At 40.2% G+C, this 26,217-nt stretch overlaps 1 protein-coding gene across 7 annotated transcripts in view; it reads left to right on the forward strand.

Annotated features, from left to right (window-relative positions):
- tox2 (TOX high mobility group box family member 2) overlaps nucleotides 1-26,217 on the forward strand; it is a 118,101-nt gene that overhangs the window by 37,689 nt on the left and 54,195 nt on the right. For all 7 annotated transcript variants that reach the window (XM_031301789.2, XM_031301785.2, XM_031301786.2 and 4 more), the window contains exon 2: nucleotides 13,173-13,265. In XM_031301789.2, the coding sequence (XP_031157649.1) occupies nucleotides 13,173-13,265 (93 nt within the window). The remainder of the gene's footprint in view (nucleotides 1-13,172; nucleotides 13,266-26,217) is intronic.

Here is a 26,217-nt window from a genome sequence, read left to right on the forward strand (position 1 = left end):
CTGCAGTATCATAAAGGTTTATATTTCCTCACACAAAAAGTGAGGACTTTTTCAGTTGTGACAGATTCTTTTTTTAAGAAGCAGATCAGTTTGAACAAATTTCCCCCTAGATGATGTGTCTCTGTGTGCCTCAAATGTAGTTACTCGGCTACAAGAAGACTATTATCACCACAGCTTACAATAAATAAGGTCCCCTCGCAATGTTGACTTGTCAGAAAATGCTTGCTCTAATATAAACAGAAAAATGGGGAGAAAGTGCAAATGAACAGCAGATAATGCACCACTTTTTGTGGTATTGTACTATCTTTTTAAATCCAATTTTGACATGTTTTTAAATTGTTGAAATTAAACATACAAATTCCAAAAATAAAGAGCCCTATCTATTCTTTTAATTTGGAGCCTGAAACACTAAACCGCTTATGGTTATGTAGATAAGCCATCATACACTACAGTCAGGTAACCTGACAGCAAAGCGCAGAGTGGACCTGATTGTTTCTGGCAGCTTTCAGAAAGATCTCAAAATTAACACCTGGTGAATGCTGATGGTAAAAACCTGTGAACACCAAAAAAGGCCAACCAAAATGACGGGTGTGTTCGCAGCGGCTGCGGCATCAGCCGGTACATTTGAATATGAACGGCCCCGACTGAAAGGTTATGACCCATAAAGAGGGGGAACGATTTAAGCAAACCGTGCAGCGGGGAGAAATGTCAGAGTGAGAATGGCAGGAAATATGTTAGTGACAAGGAAAAAGCTGCCCCTGGTTCTAGAGCCGATGAGTAAAAATAGGGCATTGGGCAAGAAGGCAGGAAACCAGCCGAGCGAGGCCTCTAGTAGGAATTTCTTCTGGGGAGCAGAGATAAGAGACTTAACTCCCTCCTGTCTGGGCCCGCCGACTTTAACATGCGACATGTGATCACTGATCACTTATGTAGAGATGGACAGAGAAAGAGGAGATTGAAGAATTGAATAAATGATTTGCGCACTGAGTGAAGTGTGTGTGTGTGTGTGTGTGTGTTTGTATGCGTAGATGTTAAAAAAATACCATAACAGATTCAGCATAGGCAAAGAAGAAGAAAAACGCAATTACATCTAGATTTAAGTATAGGGTGCAATTCTTCTATGAAGTGCTCTTATTTGACGCTCTTATTTGATGTTATCTTGGGGTAGCAAAAACTGAACTGGAAAGTAAAGCAAAGCTACAATGAAAATATTATGAACAAAGCCCAAAAGTGCCAGAGGTGGTTTACTAGACTGCTGTGTGTCTTAGTGTGTGCACTTATGTGTGCTTTCTGATGATCTGTCACTTATTGAGCATCAACAGGACTTTTTAATTAGGTCAAGACTTGTGATGGAAACCAAAGATTTTACACACACACACACACACACACACACACACACACACACACACACATGCACATTGAGGTAATGGCTAAGGAGTGGAAAGTACCGTGTGTGAGAGTCTGAGGTTCCTCAGGTTAAAGAGTGGAAGTTAGACAATAAACAGTGGCCTTATCAGACTCTGGGCAGAGCTTCCATCCCGATAGCTCAACATATCACTATGACTATTACTATAGAAACAAATATGACCCCTACACCAATTGCCTCAGCCCACTCTGTCCCATGAATAACTAATTTTGATTAAAAAAAAAAGGCCCCTTAGTGGCAAGTTTGTCTCAGTGTTAAGATTTTAAACAGCTTTTAGACTGTCATTTTGCACACTCATTATGCTGCATTATTTGATTTGCCTGCAAGTTACGTGACCTCACCGAGACAAGATATATCAGGATTTTTTACAAATCAAATTTTCAGGCCTAGTGGAACGCGAGATCGATACCCCAGAAGAGGCAAGACAAGGAGATGATTATCATATCGTTGATTACAGTAATTTGTACATAGTATGACAGTTCTGGAGCTGATAGGGCGTTCACTGACAACTACACAGTTGACAGGCTGACCTTTTTTTTTAAACTGTGGGTGGTTCAGGAGTTCCCGATGTTGATCTTGTGCAGGGAACAAAGTCAGAACTTGCCAAACATCTACTCGAGAGACTAAAAATAGTGCACAACAGCTTAACATTTAAACCAACAATAGAGGTCACTGACTTGTATTAATTGTTTTGAAGTATTTTATTCCTGTCCTAAGAGTACAAAAAACACACCCCTGGATCCTAATGATCAACTTTTCCTTATTTACTTTCTAAAGAGGATTGTTTGCTATCAGTAGGAAAAATAAAACGCACATAAATCGTATGAGCTGTTCATTCTAAATGGTAAATGTTTCTTGACTGACTAGAGCTGACAGACCTTTGGTCGCTCATTGAGTTGATTCCATTAAATATAAGATACTGTGAAATAAAAGAGTAATCACTGGACACTGACAGTCTCATTCCTGTCCCAGTTGTGCAACTTATTTTTTATTGAAATTAATAGTCTGCAACTTAAAAAAATCTTGAATAACCCTAGGGAGAAGGCAGCTGGCGATTGGGAATAATACAAAAGTGGGAGGGTAAAGATCAGCGTATAAGGATTTGGGGAATACAGGATTTTTTCATACTCTATGATAATTGGAGTTGAAAGACAGAAGTGCTTCCATTGACAAGGGGAACAGTGTTACATAAGCGTCCTTTTGTGTCCTTGTTGTGTCCAGTTGCTGTCATATTGAGGACGCAGCCTTCCCTCCAGCTATATTGCTGTATGAGGCAATAACCTAAATACCTGTCGGATTTCTCTCTTTCTTTCTTTCTCTCTCTATCTATCTTTGTGATCCCATTTCATTCTCACATTCTACACCGCTTTTTTTCCTCTCTGTCCTTCTCTTCCCCATGCACCCCCTCCCCGTTACCCACACTGCCTCATGGTCACTCTCTTAAGTGATTGCTACATTTCATCTCATGGTAAATCGGCCGTCAGCCCGGTGAGCTATCATTATGCAAATGATGGGCAATTCAATTTCAGTTGGTCGGAGGGGGAATTTCTAATTAGGGTGAGCCACAGCACTCAAAATGGAGAGAAAGATGTAAAGGCAGAGAGAGAGAGGAAGGCAGAGGTGCTGGAAATGGATAGCAGAGGTAAAGAGAGGGGGGCTGGAAGAGGAGAAGTATTTATCCACGAAATCAACACCTGCATCACAATTATACTCTTCAGTTGGCTGCGAGTCTCCTGCCTCCTGCTCTTCCCATTGTTTTTCTTTGTTTCCTCCGTATCCGGTTAATTTTAATGAAGAAGTGGCTTCTGAGCTTTCCTAGAAAAAGATCAATAGAACAGAATTTTCATGCTCAAGATTTAGGATGTTTTCACTGTAGAAACCTCTGAAAAGCACACAAAAACCGTGTTATTACATTCATACTAAACTTTTCATGATACTGTGGTGAGCAAAGTTTTCAAATCAGCAGAATGAGAGTTTCACATGGGGGAAAAGAAAGGTTACTAATGTAAACTCTAAATATATACCTTTGACTCATCTGCTACTTATGTACTTATTACACTTGTCTCATAACTTGTGGCAAGTCATACACGCAGATTATTACGAGGGGGTTTCATACTTTGAATCTAACTCTGAATCATTTTGCACTGCTTGATATATTATAGAAATTTCCTCTTGGTAGTCAGAGCTGTTTTTTCCCCTTCCTTTTGGTGCAGTTAGTCAAAGTTAAGTTTCAAGTAAAGTCTTAAGTGCTCGAGGGCTAATATCAGTCAAGTCACTAGCAAGTTATTGGTTGACCATTACAACTACACAGCATTTGAAGCAGGGATGCGACTAACAATTATTTATTATTATCAAATAACATTTATTATTATCATCAATTAAGGCCTTGTTTATTTTCTTGATCAATGGATTCATTATTTTGTCTCTAAAATGTCAGAAAATAGTGAAAAATGGCCACCACGATTTCCTATGTAACCCAAATATAATGAATTTACATTGACAGAGAAACAGAGAAAAGCAGTACATTTGACCATGAAGGGATGTCAAAAACATAGGCCATGTACTATTGTCTACACAAATACACATTTGTAATCTATTTGCATTCAAATGCATCATTAACCCCTGCAGAATGAGAATACATAAATGAACTACACTATAGACTACATTCATGTATTAATGTAGGCTTAGTGCACTGGTTGGGCATCATATGCAGTAGATTTGTATATGTCTCTCTGTGTGTGAAAGGCTTTGGCAATTAATTCTGTAATTACCACGTATTTGCATTTGTATTAATGTGTTAAACAAAACCTATTCAATTATATAAATCAATATTGAATATTCAGTTAGATCTATATTGGTAATGACATTTTAAACACACAATATTTTAGATTTTCAGTCTGGATTGCCCACAATCCATCTGCTTACAGCACATTTGTAGCGTAAGAGATAAAAGTAGCTTTAGGATCAAGAGACTTAACATGATGAATACAATTAATATATTTGCAGTAACTGCAGGTTTGTGTAGTGCATTTTCATAAATGATTTGTTTTCATGTGTGCTGCTGTCAAACTGGATCAGTACTGTGCAACACATTGATTTTGATTGAGCATCTTTATTGTTTCCCATCACTGGCATTGGGCTTGTCTGCATTTTTTTTTAAATTCTTCCAGCAGCCCAGAAGGGACGACATGCTTCTTGCAGGAAGAAAAAAAAAAACCTTGGTCAATCTGTTTCTTCTTGATTAAGTGAATGTGCTCAATTTAGCTGCATATGAGGTTTTTTTGTGTCACTGTGTGTGTTAGCGTCATTTAGGATTTGAGTTATGTATAGTGTCTTTATCACATACTGTCCACTTTGTCTTTGTGTGTCCATGTGTGTGTATGTGGGAGTCTGTACACATCCGTGTGGGCGGTTTTGCACATCCACACATATCTGAACCTGTGTAGGTGTATGAATGTGTTGGGTATCAACCATACATTCACACACAGACACACACGCACACACGCACACACACACACACACACACACACACACACACACACACACACACACACACACACACACTCACAGAACAGAGGATTCAGCTGAGATCAGCAGCTCACCCTAGGCTGTCAAATATTCTGTCAGCACAGCCCAAGAATCACAATTGGACTCTTTGGGAGGCATTAATTCAAAGCACCGTAACAATGCTCTCTGAAACCAAATCAACTGCCTGTAGTCAGCATATCAACTCTCAACTAACTCTGTCACTCTATCTCTCTATCTCCATCTCTCTCTCTCTTTCTCTCTCTCTCTCTCTCTCTCTCTCTCTCTCGCTCGCTCTGTCTTTGCTGCCTTGTCTTCTCCCATCCTCACTGCCTCTCTCATTCCCACATTCTCTCTCTCTCTCTTCCTCCGATGTGTGATTGAACTTCTAAACATGTTGCTAAAGCTGACTTACTGTACAAGGTTACCTAACACAGGCAGTGACTTGCTCTGCAGCTCACATCTCAGACAAGCAACACTTTTGGTTCAAATAAATGCATCTAAACTTAAAAACATTTAAAATGATCTGTTTTAAATGCTATTTAAATGTTCTGAGGTAAAGTGGCATTTTCTCTTCCTGTCTTACTATCAGGAATACTGTGTTGCTAAAAATCCTTATAATGCAGTACAGATGGTATATTTGCTAAGTTCTGTTAAAGGAAACACGAGAACATTTATATCACAGTCACAGAATTTCTCATGAAATTAGATGACAAATGCAAACTGACATTCAGGAGTCTCTGCTCTCCTCAGCAATCCCAATTTGTTAAGGAATTATTCTCCTCTGCTTCTGCCTTTATTAAACTAATCTAGCCTTTGCATGTACCTCTTCTTGGTAAAAAAGAAAAGAAAAGAGAAAATGCCCTGTTTTTGTATTAGCTAAATCTTCTCCCAACCATCTGTTTTCTGTCTGTAATACACTAGTTGTAGGCAGCGCACAGCCCAGGCTCTGGCTCTGCTTGTCAGTTGTTGGTTGTAAGTCGTATTGTTGAAACCCTGTCTTGTTTTGCCTTCAGGAAACAACGTTAAAAGATGAGGGGTTCTGAAAAAAAAAAACAGATATGAAAATGAAAAGTTTCTTTTCTCCCTTCTGTATCAGAGAGAGCAAGGGCACCCTTCTTCAGTTTATTGATGTGCTCCATCTCTCCTGCTTTTGTGTCAAATGCAAAGGGCAGAAAGTGACAGAAAAGAGAGCAAACCCATTTCAGCAGGCTAGTTATTCATATACATGTTATCCTTGGTAAGAGGTGTAGTGCTATAGTGGTCTTGGGTTTAAAACTGCCTTTGATGTAAATAAGAGACATACTTCATCAACATATTGCTTATTACTTTTTCATTTGAACTACACTAATTTAGTCTTTCATTTTGCACTTTGATAAATCCTACGACAAACTGTACTTGACCAGGATTGACTGAAGCAAAAATCTTTAATTACATCTATAACTTTTATTCCGTTTCCCTGTTTGGAGTCTTCAAAAATGCAGCGTTTAATCTACTCAATAATCCACTCAGTCGACTGTACTTAGTATCTGAGTTTGGGCACAATTTTAGATGGTGCTGTTGAATTTCTTATCTACCAGCCTGAAAACATGCAGCCAAGCTGTACTTTGTTGTTCCAGTAGATACAGAATCTACTTTCTGTGACAGCCCTCTGTAGCTGCAGGTATAGACACACAAAGTCAAGTTAGAAAGAACGAGAAAGAGTTTGGGGAAGAGAAGGGAGAACAGCGCAGTGTCATAGAAGTTTGAGAAATGAGCACAAAGTCAGAAACCTAAACTGCGTTGCAGATGTGTAGCCTCCACTGCCACCATTAATTGTGTTTCTTAAAAATAGCAAAACTTTTTCAGCTGTTTATCACACGAGTGCAGTGCCCGTTCAAAACGGGCACTTTTCTAAACGGGCTGATTGTCTAGCCTCTGGTATTGCTGCTTGCTTTTGAGAACCGCTCATCCAAACAACTTCACACCCGACACTGCGCTTCCTTATGTCCTGAGCATTACACCTGCCATGACATAGTTGCGTCTCCCAGCAATGCTAGTATATAATCACTGTTTGCTAACAGCTAGCAATTTGGGACCAGGCTAATTCTGGGAACAAAAATGTTCATTACGAAAGTCACATTGCTGATGCTTGTTTGATTTTGCTACAATGTAACATCTCCGGTCTCTCTGTCTTCATCTGTTATTAAATGCACTGTAGCAAGTGACATAGAGCAAGCTTTACCCAGCATGCTACATGCTACACACTAGTAACAAAAATTTGCCGTAGATCTCAAGACCTCGCACTTGATATTGCACTCTCTTGAGTCTTCAGCAGTAAATGCGTGAAGGGTGAAGTCGATCGGATGAACGGTTGTCGAGAAAATGGACATACGGACAGACAGAGACTCCTTTCATTTTAGTTAGATGTAAATGTTCGGTGACAGTCAAGTTTTGACAAATACAGCACCTCTGGTTAAGGGCAAGAAAACATTGTGGAATGAGTTGGGTTAGAATTTGCCATAACCAAAGGAAAATGGGATCTCGCCCTCACTTTCTACTGTACATTTTCAGTGTCGAACAACAACAACATGTATTTGCATTTTAACACATCGTGCTAGTCTCTTAAAATGCCAGAAGACAGAAGAATAAATAGACTTGCGTGAAAATTACGGTCTGCATTGACTTCTGGACAACCATTAAAGAAATATAAACAGAAGACAGCAGCACAGTCAGGGGTGGCAAAGGCAAAGTTCTGTAATGATTTTATAATAATCAGTTGTTCCCACCTTAGAAGCACAAGCGTAAGCATGTACATACAAACAAACTTACATGAGTTTACACCAGGAGTGGATGGAGAGTCTGTAAAAGCTGCGGTAAGCTATAAATAGCCCCGGCTGGATATTCCCAATGGTGTGATCAGTAGTTTGAGTGTCAGTAGTGGCCCAAGGCAAGTAGCCCCTGGGTTCATGTCCTGGTTATGGTTGAGCTGCTTAGGCCTTAGTTGACATCTCTTTCACACGCACGCACGCATGCACGCACGCACACACGCACACACGCACGCAGGCAGGCATGCATGCACGCGCACACACACACACACACACACACACACACACACACACACATACACACTCACACAACACACAACTCATCTGTCTGCCTTTCTCACAGCCTAATGGCATGTGACATAACTGTTGATTCATAATCTATGTGAAAATAAACACAAATATCTAAACAAACAAATCACTGTAAACATATATATGGGTATGTACAGTATGCATCAATATGTTTGTCCAAGTAGCTTCCAGCCTTTAGTAATCAATGCTTTGTATTGATTCACAAGTACTGGCCTAACAAAAGAGTATAAACACATTTCTGTTTGAACCTTGAGCTATATATTACATTAATGCAAGTTACTTCTCTGTTTATAATTCTAAGTCCGTCCTTCTCTTTAAAATTAAACAACTTTCTTCGAGGTCTAAAGGCTAGAACTCACACATGGGGGTGGGGGGTACTGTAGGTATATTAACATCAAACTCAAGTCCCTGCAAAGTAAAGTTGGTTTCATGAACTTAAGATTACAATAAATCAAAGTAATTTGTCATAATAACATTTTAGTATGATTGTAGTATATACTGTACACACTTCTAAACTGAGCTAGAAATTCAGCTTATGTTTGAACATAAAGCTAAACATATATAGCATGTTAAAGAAATTATATCTGAATCATCTTCCAGCAAATTAAACAATATCACATTCAGTACAAAATGTATAAAGGAAAATGATTCATCACAATATGCAAACCAATGTTGCACACTGCAGTTGGTTTTGTCTCAGACCTTTAAAAGACACTGAAAAAGTGATTCATACTCTGTTATTGACTGTTAGACCACCGCAGCTAGAAATCTGACTGGTATTATGTAAAATGTTTATGCAACAGAATTGATAGGATAATGTATGTTACCAGTTAAAGAATATCAGGAAGAACAGCACCGACGGGAGCAGAATTGAACAATGTAGAGACTGAATTTGGAATGAGAGTAATGTTTTGTATCATTGAACTTTTGATGTCAGTGTGCATGCATTGTTGAGTGCATTCTGTACGTACAGTATGGAGCACTGTCTCCATACTGTATAAATACATGTATGCACATGTATGATTGTGTATGTGCATACATCACTGTATATTATAGATGAGTGATAGGGTTTCCTCATAAGCCGGTCTAGGCCCCTTGCATTCCTCTCATCGGTGGAGTCTGATGTGTGCAGGCCTTTTAGCTAATCTGGGAAGAATGTCGGCTGCAGGCACACATGTGTTCCATTAAGTCTAGATCTGCGTAAATAATATAACATGCTAACGTTACAGGTAACTATAGCCCCACAGCTGTGCCTTTGGCTTTGCAGTGCCCCACAACCCCCGCCTATAAAAAGGCAATGCTGATATCTAATGAGTAGATGTATCGCAGCGTCTAATGTGCTTTAGGCTGCTGATTTTTTTTAAACTATTTATTAGATAATAGAGACCAGCAGATTATTTTGAATATTGAGAATAATAAAAATCCGAACAACATAACAGCCGATATTTCTTTTGCTTTTCTTTACTGCTTTTGCTTTTACAACATAAACATAATATGTCTGGGTTAAGATATTTTACAGTCAAAAAATGTTTAGAGCTTCATCAGAGATGATGACATCAGAGGTAACATGTTTAAGTATGTTTTATATATATATATATATATAATAACTATAAATATAAACATATTACAGTAATCAAAAACATACTATAAATCGAATATGTACAAAAAAGCCACCAATTAAGCATTTATTGCTGCAGTTCATTTTTTCTTATCTGACAATTTGCATGTTGATACCATTATATTTGTGATAACTCGATCTTGGCCGCTGATCAGTATCAGTTGGCCTATATATTATATAATGTGGTGGCAGACAGCTCATTGTTGTTAGAAATATTCAACATCGCACTTTAGCTTATCTTAGCGAATATACGTTTTCAACAAGATTTGTCACGTGTTGTTTGTCACGTGTCATGTTAATCTGTACACGAGCATAAAAGTCTGACACAAGGCAAGAGCTGTGCGAAAAAGCACCCCCTCTATTGTTAATGGTTCCACATCCAGACGACCGTCATTGGTTCTCTGTGTTTATTGTCTGCCTGCTTAGCTTGTACTGATTGGCTCCACTCTGCCAAGCGACAGGACAATGTTTGCTTTTGCTGTCTGCCTGGGGAAGTCCCTTTTGTCCCCAGCCAGGCCAAGCTACAGTAACTGATACAAAGTTCAGAGGATGCCAGCCTCTTCCTGGTGTGGTGCAGCATCTTCCTGTGGCTGTACACCAAAGTCAGTTAGAAACTGCGAGTGAGTTACACAGTTGTTTATATATTTATTTTACCTTTACTTTTCTCTGCGAGGATTACAGTAGAGTGAACAAACAAGAGAACTCTGACTTCTGATCTATTTTGGTCAGAATGAGACTGTGGGTGTGCAGGATAAAAACATGAAACAAAAAAGAATAAGTGGTTGGACTCAACATGGTGTCGAGCAGAGATGGTAAACGGCTGGCAGCATCTGGTTTTGGTAGCAATATCACAGAAACCTAAAGCCAGCCAGAAAGTGAAAGAGGGGTGACAAGGGTGAGAGGGTCTGAAGTGAGGACTAGAAAACAAAAGAAAGGTGTCAGAGAACAAGGGTAGAGAACAGTGCTTCTTGCACTTGCAAACTGTTGTGAGCCAGCAAGGAAATGTGAGGAGTTTGGCTGTTGCTGTTCTGGGTGCCAGCACTCCTAATGAGTCTGTCAGGGCCAGTTAGCGCAGCCAGGCCTGCTTGTGTCCCCTCCAGGCCGCAGACAGCTGTTATTAGCCCCGTAATGGCATGCCACAGGGCCAGATTAGCCTGGCACACTGGAGAAATATCAAACATTCACTTACTGTGGCTCCTTCGCTGGCTAAAGCAGCTATTCTGCGAGGTTTTCATTTAGCTGTGATGCTGGCAAGCTACCTAACAAGCCACGAAAGAAAAAGTCTCCACTGAGGGATGCAGTTAGTGTACAGTTGCTCCTCTGGAAAGGTAGAGAGGAAAATCATTTTCTGACTGGAGGATGTACAAAGCACAACATACCGGGTCATGTTGCTGATTATGACCTAGAATAGCACTGCAAATAATTGAAATAGCGAATAAATATATATATTGCAATAAAAAGGAAAACAGTATATCCATATTTTTAAAAAAAAAACTAAAAAAAACAATGAAAATCCAAATGGTTGTGTTTTGTGGGTTTTATGTTGTTGGTTGTCAGAACGGTGCAGCATCGAGGAAAGTTGTAAATGAGAGTTCTCTTTAATAACGCTGGGTCATCATTATGCGAACCATATCGACGAGATGGCCACTGCTGTCTACTCATCTGTTTTCACCTTTCATAATGAGCACAGGAAATCAAACCCTTACACAGCAAGTACTCTCACTCTGCCTCAGGGGATAGCCTGCCACTGTATACTGTCTGTTGTAGACTATTAGATCAGCATACATTTAGTACATACTGTATACTGTTCTGCATAGAACGCTGCTTATAGGGCATAAATCATGCTCTTTGAGCCTGTGATTTCTCGAATACGTTTCATGCATGATATGTTACATAAGCTTTTGCATACATTGCTTGTGGGTTTCACTGCGTGGTGGTAATCATTATGCTTTTAGGCCTATAAACATAAGCTGCAAAGGTGTGTTTATTGGGGTTCCACTATAAAAGCTGAGGACTGCTATGCTCATGTGAGCAATGACTGGATGTGCGTTTGCCTGCGTGTTTTGGTTCAGGGATATTTTCTCACTCAATTGTTAAATATAGTGAAATACTGACTCACTGCATAGCAATCTGAAGCCCTGCCCTTGGACGTAGCCTGTTTGTATATGTGTGATTACATGTATGTGTGTGTGTGTGTGTGTGTGTGTGTGTGTGTGTGTGTGTGTGTGTGTGTGTGTGTGTGTGTGTGTGTGTGTGTGTGTGTGTGTGTGTGTGTGTGTGTGTGAGGGTGTGTGGATGAGGTGACAGAATGAATGGATAAATAGTAAAGCAAGTAAAAGCTTAAGTTCGAGACAGACTTAATGTGATATTTGTTCTAGATTGCTAGTTTTTCTCACTCAATAACCTACATCACATCCTCATTAGCAGACTGTATGTAATAAGTGTGGCAAAACCATCACGCACTATACATAGCAGACAGGAGCCATAGTCATTACCAAATATAAATTCATGTCTTGTCCACTTATTTATCAGAAATTTATTTTAGCAGCAGGCAGCGTACAGAAGCAAAAATAGACACTCCAACACCAGACAGAAAAGGATGTAGGTCATTTTATCAATTAACACGCACATGAAATAGGTCATCATTGTTGTACAAGTCAAGATGACAGAAACACCATGAAAACTGTTGACCAGATGTTATAGAAGAGAGAATCTAAGAGTGACAGAATATCAAGGAATCACAGAGGCGCAGTGAGATGTGTATAGTTTAAGGTGAGGAGAGAGATAAAGACGAGGAGGTAGATAGAGAAAGTGAGATTTGAAGTGAATCCTGGGATGTACCCCCGCTAGGCTACGGTGTGAACCACACTGAGCTGCACTGTCTTCTCCTGGCAGGGACCACTTGTTGCGACTCATTAGCTTCCCAGCTACTGAGGGCTTTGCCATCAACCCCTCAGGTTGTGTTGTACAGCTGAAACCCACATAGGCAAGTACAGGGAGGAGCCGGCAGAGCCCACCACACTCTAATTATCATCTGTGTAACATATAGAAAGATGGAGTCAGTAGAATACAGTGGAGCTGAGCACAGGAATCCTGGTTACCAAACACAACAGCTTAGTTCCATTAGTGCCGCTACTGAGCCAACCTTATCCAGTTATTATGTGTGGTACATCACCATGAGGTGATGTGATTTAACATGACAGCCAATGTGCAGGCTCTCCGACTTGGCGGAAATTTATGAAACAAAATGAGGACCATGAAAAGAACTACAGTATGTATGATCCCTGCACTATGGATGAAAAAAAAATAAAACTTAAAAAAGTAACTTTGAAACTGAATTAGTTTGAAACTAATTTAATTTAACTTTTGATTGTGCTTTTATTCTATAGTGTTTGAGGTGTTTCATTTATTTAAGTTTCATGCTGAATTCTCGCTAAAAGAAAGTAAATATACTTAAAAATGTCTCTCTTTCTTTCTCCTCTTCCAGAGCAGATACGCTGCTGCAGATCGAGGTGTGAGGCTCTACAGTTCCCTGCCCATGCGCCCAAACCCTGACGGCAAGAGACTGCCCTCTACTGGGGTAAGACCCATCTCTCTCAGCCCTCTCTCCCCCCCTCACCCCTTCTCCCTCACCCCTAGGTATCATCCATACCTACATGTACTGGCATACCACATTTAACCCCTATCCGTACATTAAGAGCCACCGAAGAGGCCTTCACTCATCTGCACAGCAAGGTTGTCACAGGATAGGAGTGACAGTTCACAAGCAGTGCAGACAGTATTTCATGGGTCGAAGTGTGCGCCCCTTGGATGCACAGTAGCTGGAAGTTCTTGATCCTGTGATCGAAAGCTTCTGCATAGAAACAACTGTTAAAGACAATCACCAATATCTGGTTTCAACCAGTCACTCAGCCCATTATTTTGAACTTAGCATCTTCCTCAACTACCATGACTTCTTCCACATCCTTTAACCCCTCATCCCACTACTACTCGCCCCATGGGCTCCTCCCACGCTCACACTGACAGACCTGCTCAGTCCCCTGTCCTCAAACCATCACTGGCCACCGCAAGGTTCCCAATTAAGTACCCATCTGACATGGTGGTTTGTGTGGTGTCTGCCTGGTAGCTTCTAACAGAAGCGTTTTGCTCCAGCTGTTAGGCAAAACCAACCGCCTGCTAGTGTATTTGTGTTTACACAGAACAAAGGCACGCAGTGGCTTTCTGGATACAATGCTTCTGCTCCTGACCTATTTTAGGTTAAAAATAAAGGAAGAGCAATTGTTGCAATTGAGAGATTCAAACATTTCTGCGATTTATTCATGATTTCATATAATTGTTTGCGAGGACGCTTAGAAAAAGAAAAAGATCAAGTTAATTAAGGTTTAGTGATGCAGCACTTGCAGTACTTTGACTTTGACAAAGTGCAAACAGTAAGTCTGCTTTGTTTGTGACACCTTTCTTTCATTTTTTAATAAAAAAAAGAAATCTAGTGTTGTGAAAATCATAATTAGAATCTAGCTTGCCTTGCTTTTATGCATTTATGTAACAAAGGAGAGAAAATGAAAGAACAATAGAGCGAAAAGAGAGAATTTAATTTCATATGTCCCCCTTTTTCATGTTTCACTCCATGCAAGTGCTTTTTGAATTATCTCTTCTCTGCTCCGGGGCTCAATGAGAGGAAGTGTGGGTGAGCGAAGGAGAGAGAGGGAGACAGAGACGGAGTGAAGAGAAAGAGAGAGAAAGAGAGAGAAAGAGCGAGAGAGAGAGAGAGAGAGAGAGAGAGAGAGAGAGAGAGAGAGAAAGAGACAAAGTGAAAGCTGTGTAATATTGTTGGTGCGCACCTTTTTTAATTACAACAGAGATTGTATTGATGTCTCAGGCCACATGTCCTCAATCATTTATCAAGGGGGAGAGTGCTAACAAAGCATTTCTAAGAAACCCATCCTCTCCTCGGGCCTGGAATCATACGTTATCTAAAGTGAATATTGTTAATGCTGTTCTGTGGAGAGACCCACTTACAAATCATGGGAATGAGTTCCTTGTCAGTACATGCATGAGGTAGTAAAGATATATATCCACTTTCATCTGATCCTTTGTTGAGCAAATACAACTCTGCTTCTAAATCTCTATGCAGAAATTGTTTTTGAAATGAAGGAGGACATGTTAAAAGTGATGAATAAACATTTATGTAAGGGAAGGAACATTTCTAAATCACCTAGTTCGTTTTTTTCAGGCTCCAATTTAAAGATTGCAACTCTCACACAGATTAGAATTCATCAAAAAACAAAACACAATACACAATGAGACAATATGTGCTATCATATTACCTCCATATACCTCACTTTTTGGTTTTCTGTCATTTCCTTTAGTCTGTTATGACCTGGGTGTAGCGTCAATACAGTAGCAGAGACTGTAGACTACAGGCTGCATGGAGAGGAGGAGAATATAAACCACTTAACATGCAGGAGGAAACCAGACGTTTTTCCATTGCACTTATCAGGTGCTGTGGTGAGAGCAAGTATCAAGGTGTAGTAGGTCTCTGCACCCTCCCTCCTCACCCCACAGCTCCTCTCACCCATCCTCTCCTTCCTCCCATCTTCCTTCCCCTGCACACCCCTTTTATTTTCCCCTGATCTCTATCTCTGTCTCCCCCCTCCTGCCTCACCCCACCACCACTCACCACCCTCAGTTCAGTTAAAAGTGGGCTTGGCACTTCCGCAGCGCCCCCCCCCCCCCTTCACCCCTCTCACCACCACTACCACCCCTCCTTTTCTCTCTGTCAAACTAACCTCCAACTCCTGCTCTTCACCTCTATGTTTCCTGTCAAGGTGCACTGCCCCTCCCCCCAACCACCGGCTCTGCCCCCGCAACCTTCTCCTTTCTTTCAACATCTATTATGGCTCTAAATGCCTACAGTTCATTTTTTAAAATGCTCAGTGCAGAGGGCCTGACCCCAGCGCTCTGCAGTGATCTTGCAATCCCTGCATGTACACGAATAGGAGACTCTTTATTTTAGTTTTACTTCTTTAAAAGGTAACTTCTTTTTAACCTGGACCCTATTTTCCCATGTTTTTGTGTCTAACTAATGGGAGCAACATTTTTGGAAATCAGTTCAGTATTGAGCAAGGCTGCTGTAGCCGGCATCCGCAATACAGGCTGCATTGTAACCACCCTGGGCATTTGTGCAACGTCAATTTACGTCCACTAAAAGTGCTTGTTTTGCCACTGACATGCTGCAGATTATTATTATTTTAAGTGTCTGATGACATAATGGGAAGGATCCCTACAGAGATAGACCTTTTTGTTAAAGAGTAAGATCCTTTTTGTTTAACCGCCATCACCAAACTCACCAGACTCCATTTAAATAAACAATACTTTTAGCGTTTATAGAGCCAGCATATTTTCACATGGATGGATGAATTAAGGGTTTATTTTAACCAAACCAGAGTGGTGATTGACGAAACAGTGGAAAGTAACTCCCTCAAAGACTGCTAATTGTCATTTTCCATTATTGTTGTCATAGGCAGGCTAGCTGTTTGAAGTTGTAAAAAATGATCTATCTCGTTCCACACTGCCTGAAAGTATAGCTGTGCAATTTCAGCATATGGAAATATGTGTTGTGCATCATTTTATACACATTTCTTCTAGTATCACCCTGACAATTTGGTATATTTGTAAACTTTAGGATATCCACTAGAATTTAATATAATACTCAGTGGGTTTGAAACAGTGTTTGGCTGCACTCATGAGTTTGCAATAACTGACCCACTGGTGGATCAGTGAGCTTTAATAGGTACGCTCAGTTTACCAACCTACTGCATGCATGGTGCAATGTGTTCAAGTTTTGTCATCTATAATGGAGCTACAGGAATCTGTACAATGTTATGAAATAATGAAATATAATGAGTGTTTAACAATCACTCTCAAAGCTGTTGGAGTGGAGGTTTGTTTCAGCTCAGGTTGGATAAGCATCAGCTTATTCTTTGCAGCAAATCAAACTGTTTGAGTTACTGTTGTAGTTGTTGTTATTGTTGTTGTTGTTGTTGTTGTTGTTGTTGTTGTTGTTGTTGTTTTAGCTCCACTGCCTTGACAGGGATACATATAGGGTGAAGGTTCAGAATCTGCTATAGCGTAGAGAAGACAGGATCGTTTCAGGACTCTTTCTCTCTCTGTCTGTTTCCCTTGGTTTCTACATGTGTCTCACTCTCTCTTGCTCTCTCTCCTGCTTTGTCTCTCTCTGTCTTTCCCTCTTTTTCCAAACTGATTTGGAGCCTTGCATAGTCAATTATGTAGGGAGTGAGAGATGGAGTGGGGGCTCCGGCTTCCATATTTTGGTGCGATATTAATATTGCATGAGCGCTATTCTGTAGTGAATATCTAAGACACTGCCTATTAAGGCAGCAGCAGGAGAAGAATGTGACAGACACACACACACGCAAACACGCACACACATACACACACACACACACACACACACACACACACACACACACACACACAAACCACAAACACTGTATATACATACACACAGCCAGCCAGAGAGCAGGGGTGAATTAGTCAGGATCACACACAGGTTTGTTATAATTAATGTTTTCCAGATTTATTTTGGTGGGATAATAAGAGTGACTCATTTTCCTGTTTAATATGTCATGTTTGTTTATCTTGACATGGCTCACATCACGCCGTACAGTGAGCGTGTTTGATGTTGGTGAGAACTGAGTGATGTTCCAGTGTAATTGTGCTAAGAATGGAATATTTTAACGAACCAACTGAATGAACAAACAAAACAGAGACACAAAACAAATGCCTGCTGTAAAAAAGATTGAAAAAAAACATTGCCAAGATAATTGTGATTTTGCAAAGCAGGAGTGATCTGATGGCAGGCTATGTATTTTCTGCTGCTGGGTGGGTATCAATGATGCATACAGCAAGTGTCAACAGTGACAGGCTGAGAAGGTCCCTAGCGATGACTGAGAGGCTCAGCGTGGACACTTGATGCTTTTTTGGGTGCTAAGTGGTGGTGACACCGGATGGTCTGTAAAAGACATCTCATTTCATGCCACCGCAGTTTGAAAAAAGCATCTGATTTTAATTAAGGTGTCATATACATAAGCATAAACAAAACACAACAAAACATGTATCATTTGCTATAGCGGCTGTTTTGTAAACCTCAAACAATCAGTGTTGTTAGGTGACATGGCTGAAATCAGAACTTTACTGTAATAAGGATGGTTTTTAAAATTGATATACTGTATATCATATGTTTTAACGTTTATGCATTACATCAAACACATTTATTAACACACATATATAGGGCTATATAACGGCTATAACGATTAGTCTCAAAATTAATCAATTCATTGTTTTTCTTTTTTGGAAAATGTCAGAAAATAGTGACATACAGTCATTGTTATTGCCAAGGCAACATCAAATGCCCTGTTTTGTCCGACCAACAGTTCAAAACCAAAAGATAATCAGTTTACTATCATGTAAAAAAGAGCAAAATCAGGTAGCAGGTATGATAATGGAAGTGTCTTGCATATCAAACATAATAATCAACTGAGAGTTATTTTCTCACAGGACTTGGAGAACATGCTAAAGAAGTTTTTCCCTCTTGCAGTCACATTGCCAGTCGCTGTCAAAAGCCCAGAAAGCCTAGCCTGGAGTCGACACAGCCAGTTAGTCCCAAGCCCAGAAGCATCGCGTTGGGCCTGACATCGAACAAGTGCTTGGTGACCTTACAGCACCAGCTGGAGTTAAAAGTCTTTAAAAGGCCGATTCTCCACAGTAATATCATCGCCCATGCCTCAAAGAGTCTGGATTAAGGCCCACTTTCCCTTGCTAAAATGTAACAAATGTGTGAAAAAACATCACAGCCAAAGCCAATGTGAAGGGAACAATGGGAGAGGAAAAGGAAAGAGAGAGAGAGAGAGAGAGAGAGAGAGAGAGAGAGAGAGAGAGAGAGAGAGAGAGAGAGAGAGAGGGCTAGGAACCGATAGGAGAGGCAGAAAAGAAGGGAGAAAGAAAGTGAGGGAAACTCAACATCTTAAGACCCCCAATCCCCCCTCCCTGCCAAATATATCAATGTAGTTGGCTTTCTCTGAAATTCAAATGGCAAGAGAAAAAAAAAAAAAAAAAACACAGATAAAAAAGAAACCTCTGGCTTTGGAAATGGGGTGGGGTGGTGGTGGTGGTGGCGGGGTGGGGTTGCTGGTTGCTGAGAAAAAGACCTGCCATCTATGTATTAGTGCTCCGTAAATATTACATGAGCTCCACATTCGCTCAGTTGTTTGACATTACTTCCACTGGATGGGTATATTATTTTAGAAACCATGCCTTGTTTATGAAGAGGCATGACCTACTTCCAGACACTCCTCTCTCTCTTTCTCTCTCTGGTATTTTTTCATTCTCTGCCCGCTCTCTCCTCTTTCTCTTCCTCTCTCTTTCTCTCCCACTCTTATTCAATCTCAATCTGTGAAATCTCAACTGGTTGTCCCTGCTGAACAATTACAAGGCAGAGAGACCCAAATGGAGATGTTTGTAGAAAACAACATGTGTATAATTAAGCTTTAATGAGCTCTTGTCAGGGTGGAATGTGCAATTAGATTGGTAATAAAAAATTCTGCTTGAATGCTAGTGGCAGAGGCTGGATGTGGAGTCAGCATGGCAGAGAATGAAGGAACAGTGAATTATTGTGAGCCCTATTGATAGAAACATACGACACTGGATGCTGCATTTAGATTTAAATACATGGTGAGGTCCCAAATACAGAAAGAAGTTTTTTTTTCTTCTTCCTGGTGGTGCTATATTGTGCGTTTTCAAATAACTGTACTGTACTTGTGCAAACCAGATTGGTTTCTTCGGAAAACAAACAGATGAAGTTATGCTTTACTGCTACAAAAATGAAGCAGACAATGATTGTAATTTGAATGGAGAAGGTCATAAATGTCATTGGATGCAAGACTATAAAAGGTCTCCAAAAGTCATTATTAATTAGAGAGCATTCAGAGAGCATATACCTCTGCCAAGGCTGCACAATGTTATCTTAATAGAACATGTTTAGACATTTTTAAATTTCCATCTAGATTTGAATCTGCATCAAGTATCACAGTGAAAGACAATCCTGCTGATTAACAAATCGCAGCCATGGCATTTGGAGAATACCTAAATCCTGCCCTGGCATAAGAAGGCTTTGTACAGGAAGAGTTTTTTTCAAAATGTCAAATGAATCTCTTAACCACTGAATTATGGCCATATAAGTTCATTATGTTGCTGTAGCACCATCTATAGTTGAAAATAAGGCTGCAGCAAATTATTATTTTTATATATATAATATATAATATATAATTCTATAATTCTGTCTACAAAATGTGAGCCTCCATTTCGTTACATATGTGCCTGCACATTATGTCAACACTGTTATCCCAAATTAGTTGACTTTACTAGAAGACCAAAGTGATCTGTGTGTTTTGTCGTTGTGAACTGAGCTATCATCGCAGCACGTCCAGTCTGAAATACCACTTGATGGCCAAGCACACAGCTGATGCGAATTCTCCATGTTGATAAGAGCATTAAAATGAGAAAAAAATAATGGGACAAAAAGAAATCAAGGGACATTTTGGAATAGATAAAAATGTGCGATTAATTGCGAGTTAACTATGACATTAATGTGATTAATCATGATTAAATATTTTAATCGTTTGACAGCACTACTAAAAATCATTAGTAAACATAAATTATTTTTTTCCGGAGTCAAAATAAGCATGTTAAAGCTTTAGTGCGTAACTTTTTGATCTTAATAAACGTCTTACTAATAAATGTTACTTTCAAGCCATTGCCAAATGAGTTCCTACAAAGCTAACTAAGACTATCAGCTCCACACAACTCTGTCTCTCTCTCTATTTCTCAGTATGGCTATGTTCAGAAACTGGTGTCGTCCGGCGACTTTCGTCGCACGATTATAGAAGGCTTGTATCATTTGGATGCGCCGACAGTGTTGTTGTCATTACTTTGAATTCCTCATGGGCGAAACAGAAACTACGCACTATAGCTTTAAACATGCAAATTAAAATAACAAATACAAAACATTAGGCTACTTATCACTACAGATATAATTTGTTCATATGCTAAATGTTGTTTATTTTCCTTTATGTCAGTATGAACAATGTATTTAATACATTTGTCCTAAAAATACAGAAATGAAGACATTACACAATAATTTCCCAATGTATTGTGTTATGTGGAAAGTTTCACTCAGAAGAAAGAGTCACTGATTTCCAATCAGTGTTCAAGCCTCTGCTCATTTTCTCCCTGCCCAGAGCCCATCAGTCCCCACCCGGGTCTTGGTAATGTTGCAACAATTAATGTAGATAAACATGAACACTAAATCAACCATACAACACTGAAACCCAGGTAACATAAATGCACACCCAAAACATTAACAGAACATTATTAAAACACACTTTAACTAGGACAGAAACCATTCAGAACATATATATTTTTTTCCCATGAGCCTTTGCATCGCTTCAGCGCAGAACAGTTCCAATGACCCTGCCCCTCCCATACAGAAACGTAACATCCTTAGTTATCTGTGCTAGATATGATCTGTGCACTGCATACTTAAGTTTAATTACAATAAAGGGAATGACAATGAAATGGAATTGAATTGAATTGAAAATAATGAAAAACGGCCATTATATTTTTCCGGAACAGTGACATCTTCAAATGGCATAGATGACAAAGAAAAAGAAAAAAAAATCCTCATAAACATTTGCAGGTTCGCTCTCATATGCATTATCTAAGTATTAGCGATCGTAAAGTCTGTTCAAATGGCCACAATGCTATCTCGCAGAAATAATTTTTTCGAGTTTCGAAAGCTTCGGTACTTATCAACAGTGAATATTTGAAGCATCAGCGGTAGCGGGGGGGGGGTCAACCATTCCTACAGCACGTGAAGGCAGCACGTGAAGGCCGAGGAGAAAGAGAAAGAAAAGAGATGAAGCAAGAGGCTTAGGGTTAATATATTCAAATCCCAAAATTGAAAATCAAATACCTATCCCTCGAATGAATATTCGAGTATTCGGATCCAGTGGGCTTTTGATGTACTGTAGCGATGCTGAAGGTTCAGGGTGTAGGACATTTGACTTTTGTGCAAGAGACTGGAGTTTTGGTCCCATCACAAATCTGCAATTAACATTCACCTTTGACCAATTGTTTTAGTTGCCTAGTCTTACGCATACCTTAGCTTATTTTCCATGACCGCAATCTTTTCCTAAACGGAAGCGTACCGCAGTTGCCATGTGCAGATTTTGTAAAACACCAGGCTTTTAAAAACCTTGGCACTTATGTAAAAGACATGTCAAATGTAATCGGGAGTCTTGCAGAATTGTCCAGTAACAGCCGTCTTGTGTAGTGATATGGTTGGACAGACAGAACTGAAAACATTACCTTTGTGGTGAAGGTAACAAACATGCAAATAAGAGTATTTATTGAATATAATCAGCACTCCTGGCATTTTTATTCCAGGTCTGTCCTTTTTCTGCCTTAGAGAATCACTATTTTGGGGAAGGACACTTCTTCAGAAGAGCTTGTGTGTCTTTTTAAAAAACTGCTCTTTTTTTCCCCCTCTATTCCTTTTTTCCTGACAGCCTTTTTCTTGACTTGGTGAAATTGCCGCTCGGGGTCTGGTGGAGAAGATCCACACACACAAAAATCGTGTTTGGCTCTTTCTGAATTACTTGACTAGACCCTGAAAGAGAGGGCCCTTTGTTGGCTTCCTCTGGGACTGCCCTTGAAAGGCTCCTATTGTGTGGTAAGCACTATGATATAATGCAAGTGGATTTAATAGATTTAATGGAACATGCAGACATGGTTCTCAAGCCCTCATGTGATAAGAAGCAGCCTGTTTTTAGGAGATCAGAACCACATCTTAAAGAAATGAAATGATCTTTCAATGTCGCGTTGCTCCAGATGCATGTTAAGCTTTGATTTTATGTTAAATATTCTTCATTGTTCGGTGTGTATGCAGACGGAATCCATTGCAAGTATTTTTACATTACCAACAGTATGCTTTGGTGTCTCATTTTTGAGTTATTTTCAGATTTCTGTATCCCTTGATTATCCATTTCAGTGTTCCACCTGAGTTGTGTTGGAAGTCAAGGTTGGGCAGAGTGGGGGGAGTTGAATGTCTGCGATGTGTTAGCTTTGTTTTCATTGTGTTAACAGGAGCACAATGGCACGATTGTGTGGCCATCTGAAACCCTACACCTACTCAGAGCTTTCGGGGGTCAGAGGTGGGGGAGATGTGTGTGCCTTTAGCCTGACGAACCATGCATTTTGAAAGCAAAGAGTAATCCAACCAGCATACCATCAAAACCATTCTGCTTTGCCGGCTCACTCACATACTAGATCTGCTTGTAAAATGCTCTCATTTTCCAGATATAAATTATGCTTATTTTTCTCTCCCTCTTCTTCCCCTTGTTGCTTTGTAATCTGTCTCATTATTTTAAGGTGCCATTTGAGGAGTGGCCCGCCTCTTGAAACCCCTCAGTATGATGGACAAAGACCATAAAGCAGAGCAATAAACCTGAGATGAATGTTATATCTTAACACTGATAGAGGCAATTAAGTCCATCATAAGCGAGAGAGGGAACATTCTCCTCTGGGGACTCATTCACTTGCATGGTTTAACATGATTCCCAGCTAAATCCCTTATTTTATTTCTCTTCTCAGCTCACAGCTTACAGTCGAGCACAAATTGAGCTGATGTGTTTTTTTTTTCACACAATTTGGTCTTTCTGTCTGATCTGCCCTTTTCTGTCTGTCGTCATGCATCTCCCTGTCTCTCCCTTCTCTCTCGCTCGCCTCCCCATTTCGCCGTATTTGTCATGGTAAAAATCTCAGCTGCTCCAATTCATTTCGTGCTCTTTCAGTCGAGAAAGAAGGGCAATTCTGTTTTTCCTCACTAGTTTCTGTGTGTAGAGGTTTAAAGGTAATGAAGACCATATTTCATCTGCATGGAGTTATATAACTGGGCGTGGCTGAGCAGGTCTGTTATGGGAAAATAAATATTACGGAAGGTCTGACTTTGTTATCTTTATCTCGCTGGGATCAATGTGTGTATTATTGGACAGGATACATTACACAAACACGTCGGCACGCATGCAATGTACACACGTTCAGAGCCAAGAACCTAAGTTGTCTATACAGCATGCAAACATACACACATAAGGAACACATAAAGGTGAAATACACATGCAGCAGCAGCAATATCCACACAAATACACAGGCAATCCATATCTGCTTTACACCACACCATCCCCCATACTCTGCTTTGGTTAGGTCTGTATGTATGTGTGTGTGTGTGTGTGTGTGTGTGTGTGTGTGTGCATTCACACGTGTGCATTCATCTGTATGTGTGTGTGTGTGTGTGTGTGTGTGTGTGTGTGTGCCTGCCTGCCAACAAGTCACTGAATGCTCTAATGACCACAGTCCTGACACAGGTATTTTGACTGCTGCCTCTTTCCATGGGCACATTGACAGACATGTGATTAGTTACGCTGGGGTGAAAAACTAGGGAGGTACACACTCTAACCATGAAAAGAGACTAGAAAGAGGGTTACGTCCTGTTCTCTCCTTCTCTCCTGCCTCATCTTTCTTTAAATCTGAAACATCCCTGGCCACAGTTACCGGTTGTGTGATTTGGTATTCAGTACGTACAGTAAAGCACAGTTTGGCTCACAGTAACCTTATGAGAAAAGCTTCTCGTGTAGATCAATGCAGGTTAGCAACGCTGTAGCACAGAATGCAAAGTAACCATCCCAGTAGGAATATGGAATTGATATGAAAGTGATCTAAAAAAAAAAATTCTTGTAAGTAGGGCACCACACCGTTACGATCTCAGTGAGTGTTTCTTGTATCAGCAAGACTTAAAGTGCCCATATTATGAAAAAATCACTTTTTCTGGGATTTGGGGTGTTATGTTGTGTCTCTGGTGCTTCCACACACATACAAACTTTGAAAAAAATCCATCCATGCTGTTTAGAGTGAGATACGGTTTCTGAATGTGTCCTGCCTTCAGTCTCTGGGTGAGCTGTTCAAAATCGGCACGGCTTGTGACGTCACAAGCCGAAACGAGCAGGCTAACCGCAACCATTAGCTCGTAGCGTTAGCGTTAGCGTTAGTGTTAGCATGCTAACGCTAATGCTAACGCTAGCATGCTACCTCGTTCTCAATAGCAAAGCACTGCTACAACACACACAAGTACACCATAATCTACAAAAGAACTACTTACATGTGCGCCCTCATTTAGAAGTCTCCCAGCTAATCCTGCCTTGTAACTGACCGAAGTTGTAGAAACAGCCTTTCTTTTACTGTCTATGGAGCTAGCTAGCTGACATGATCTACATCTGAGCTACTGCACATGTGCAAGTGCAATCAAAGATAGTACAGAAGAAGAAAAGAGGTCTCACTCTGTAGCTAAAACAGAGACCAGGTGAAAAGAGGATCTGCAGCAGTGAGAGAGAGCGGTGCAGTACAACAAAAATATGGTGTTTTTTGAAAATTAAACCATGTAAACCTATTCTGGTACAATCTTAAAATACAATTATGAACCTGAAAATGAGCATAATATGGCTGCTTTAACCGATCCACATTAAGTCCAGTTGGTTTGTCAATAAAATGAACAGTTTTTGTTATATGTTACAAATAATTCAATCACAGCAGACAGGTGAATTTTTAGTGCCACAGTATCCATGGTGCATGATAATGTTGTACTTATCCCAACGAGTTCCACATTGTGAGTTTATACAGAGTGGTAATTTGGGCAAAAGAGAGCAATGGTATCCAATCAGTACCCGGTATTGGCAGATACCCAGAGTTAAGGCCTTTTTACAGTCGCCGCAGCCGACCTGTCGAGCGCCAATGTGACATCAAAATGATGTAGATCTCGCTGGCGTGCCAAGATTTTTTTCAGCGCCGCACAACAAAGCGGAAACAGGAAGCATGGAGAGTTCGAGGGGAACCAGATGCCAGGACTCTCAGAGTCACTGCAAGTCTCTCTTGTAAACTTACTGGGTTAAGATGAGTTCTTTTATGGTGAATGAAAGGCTTGATCCGACGAAGTAGGTCATCGAATCAAATCGAAACATTGACGTCAATGCTGCTGCCAGTTCTGCCGTTGTTTACCTTTTTCTAGAAATAGCAAAGTCGGAAGCCTTTCCTCATTAGCCCCACCTCTGTTCAGGAGAAGACCACAACTAGTGTCGCGACCTCCACGCGCAAGTATAAACAGTTGCAGCGCTCCCATGACGTCACATTTGTGCACGACAGGTCGGCTGCGGCGAGTATACCGGAAGCATTAAGGTCTTGGAATTGGTTTCAGGAGAGAAAGAAATGGATCGCTACAACCCTTTTTGTAAGATCACTTAACGCTACACATAACAAAAGTACACACTAAACCCAACACAAAACCAAAAACACAGATATCCAAAACATATGAAGATTTATATGCAGTATGAAACACAAACTAGACA

The sequence above is a fragment of the Sander lucioperca genome, chromosome 6 (genome assembly GCF_008315115.2).
Source record: "Sander lucioperca isolate FBNREF2018 chromosome 6, SLUC_FBN_1.2, whole genome shotgun sequence".
Lineage (NCBI taxonomy): Eukaryota > Metazoa > Chordata > Actinopteri > Perciformes > Percidae > Sander > Sander lucioperca.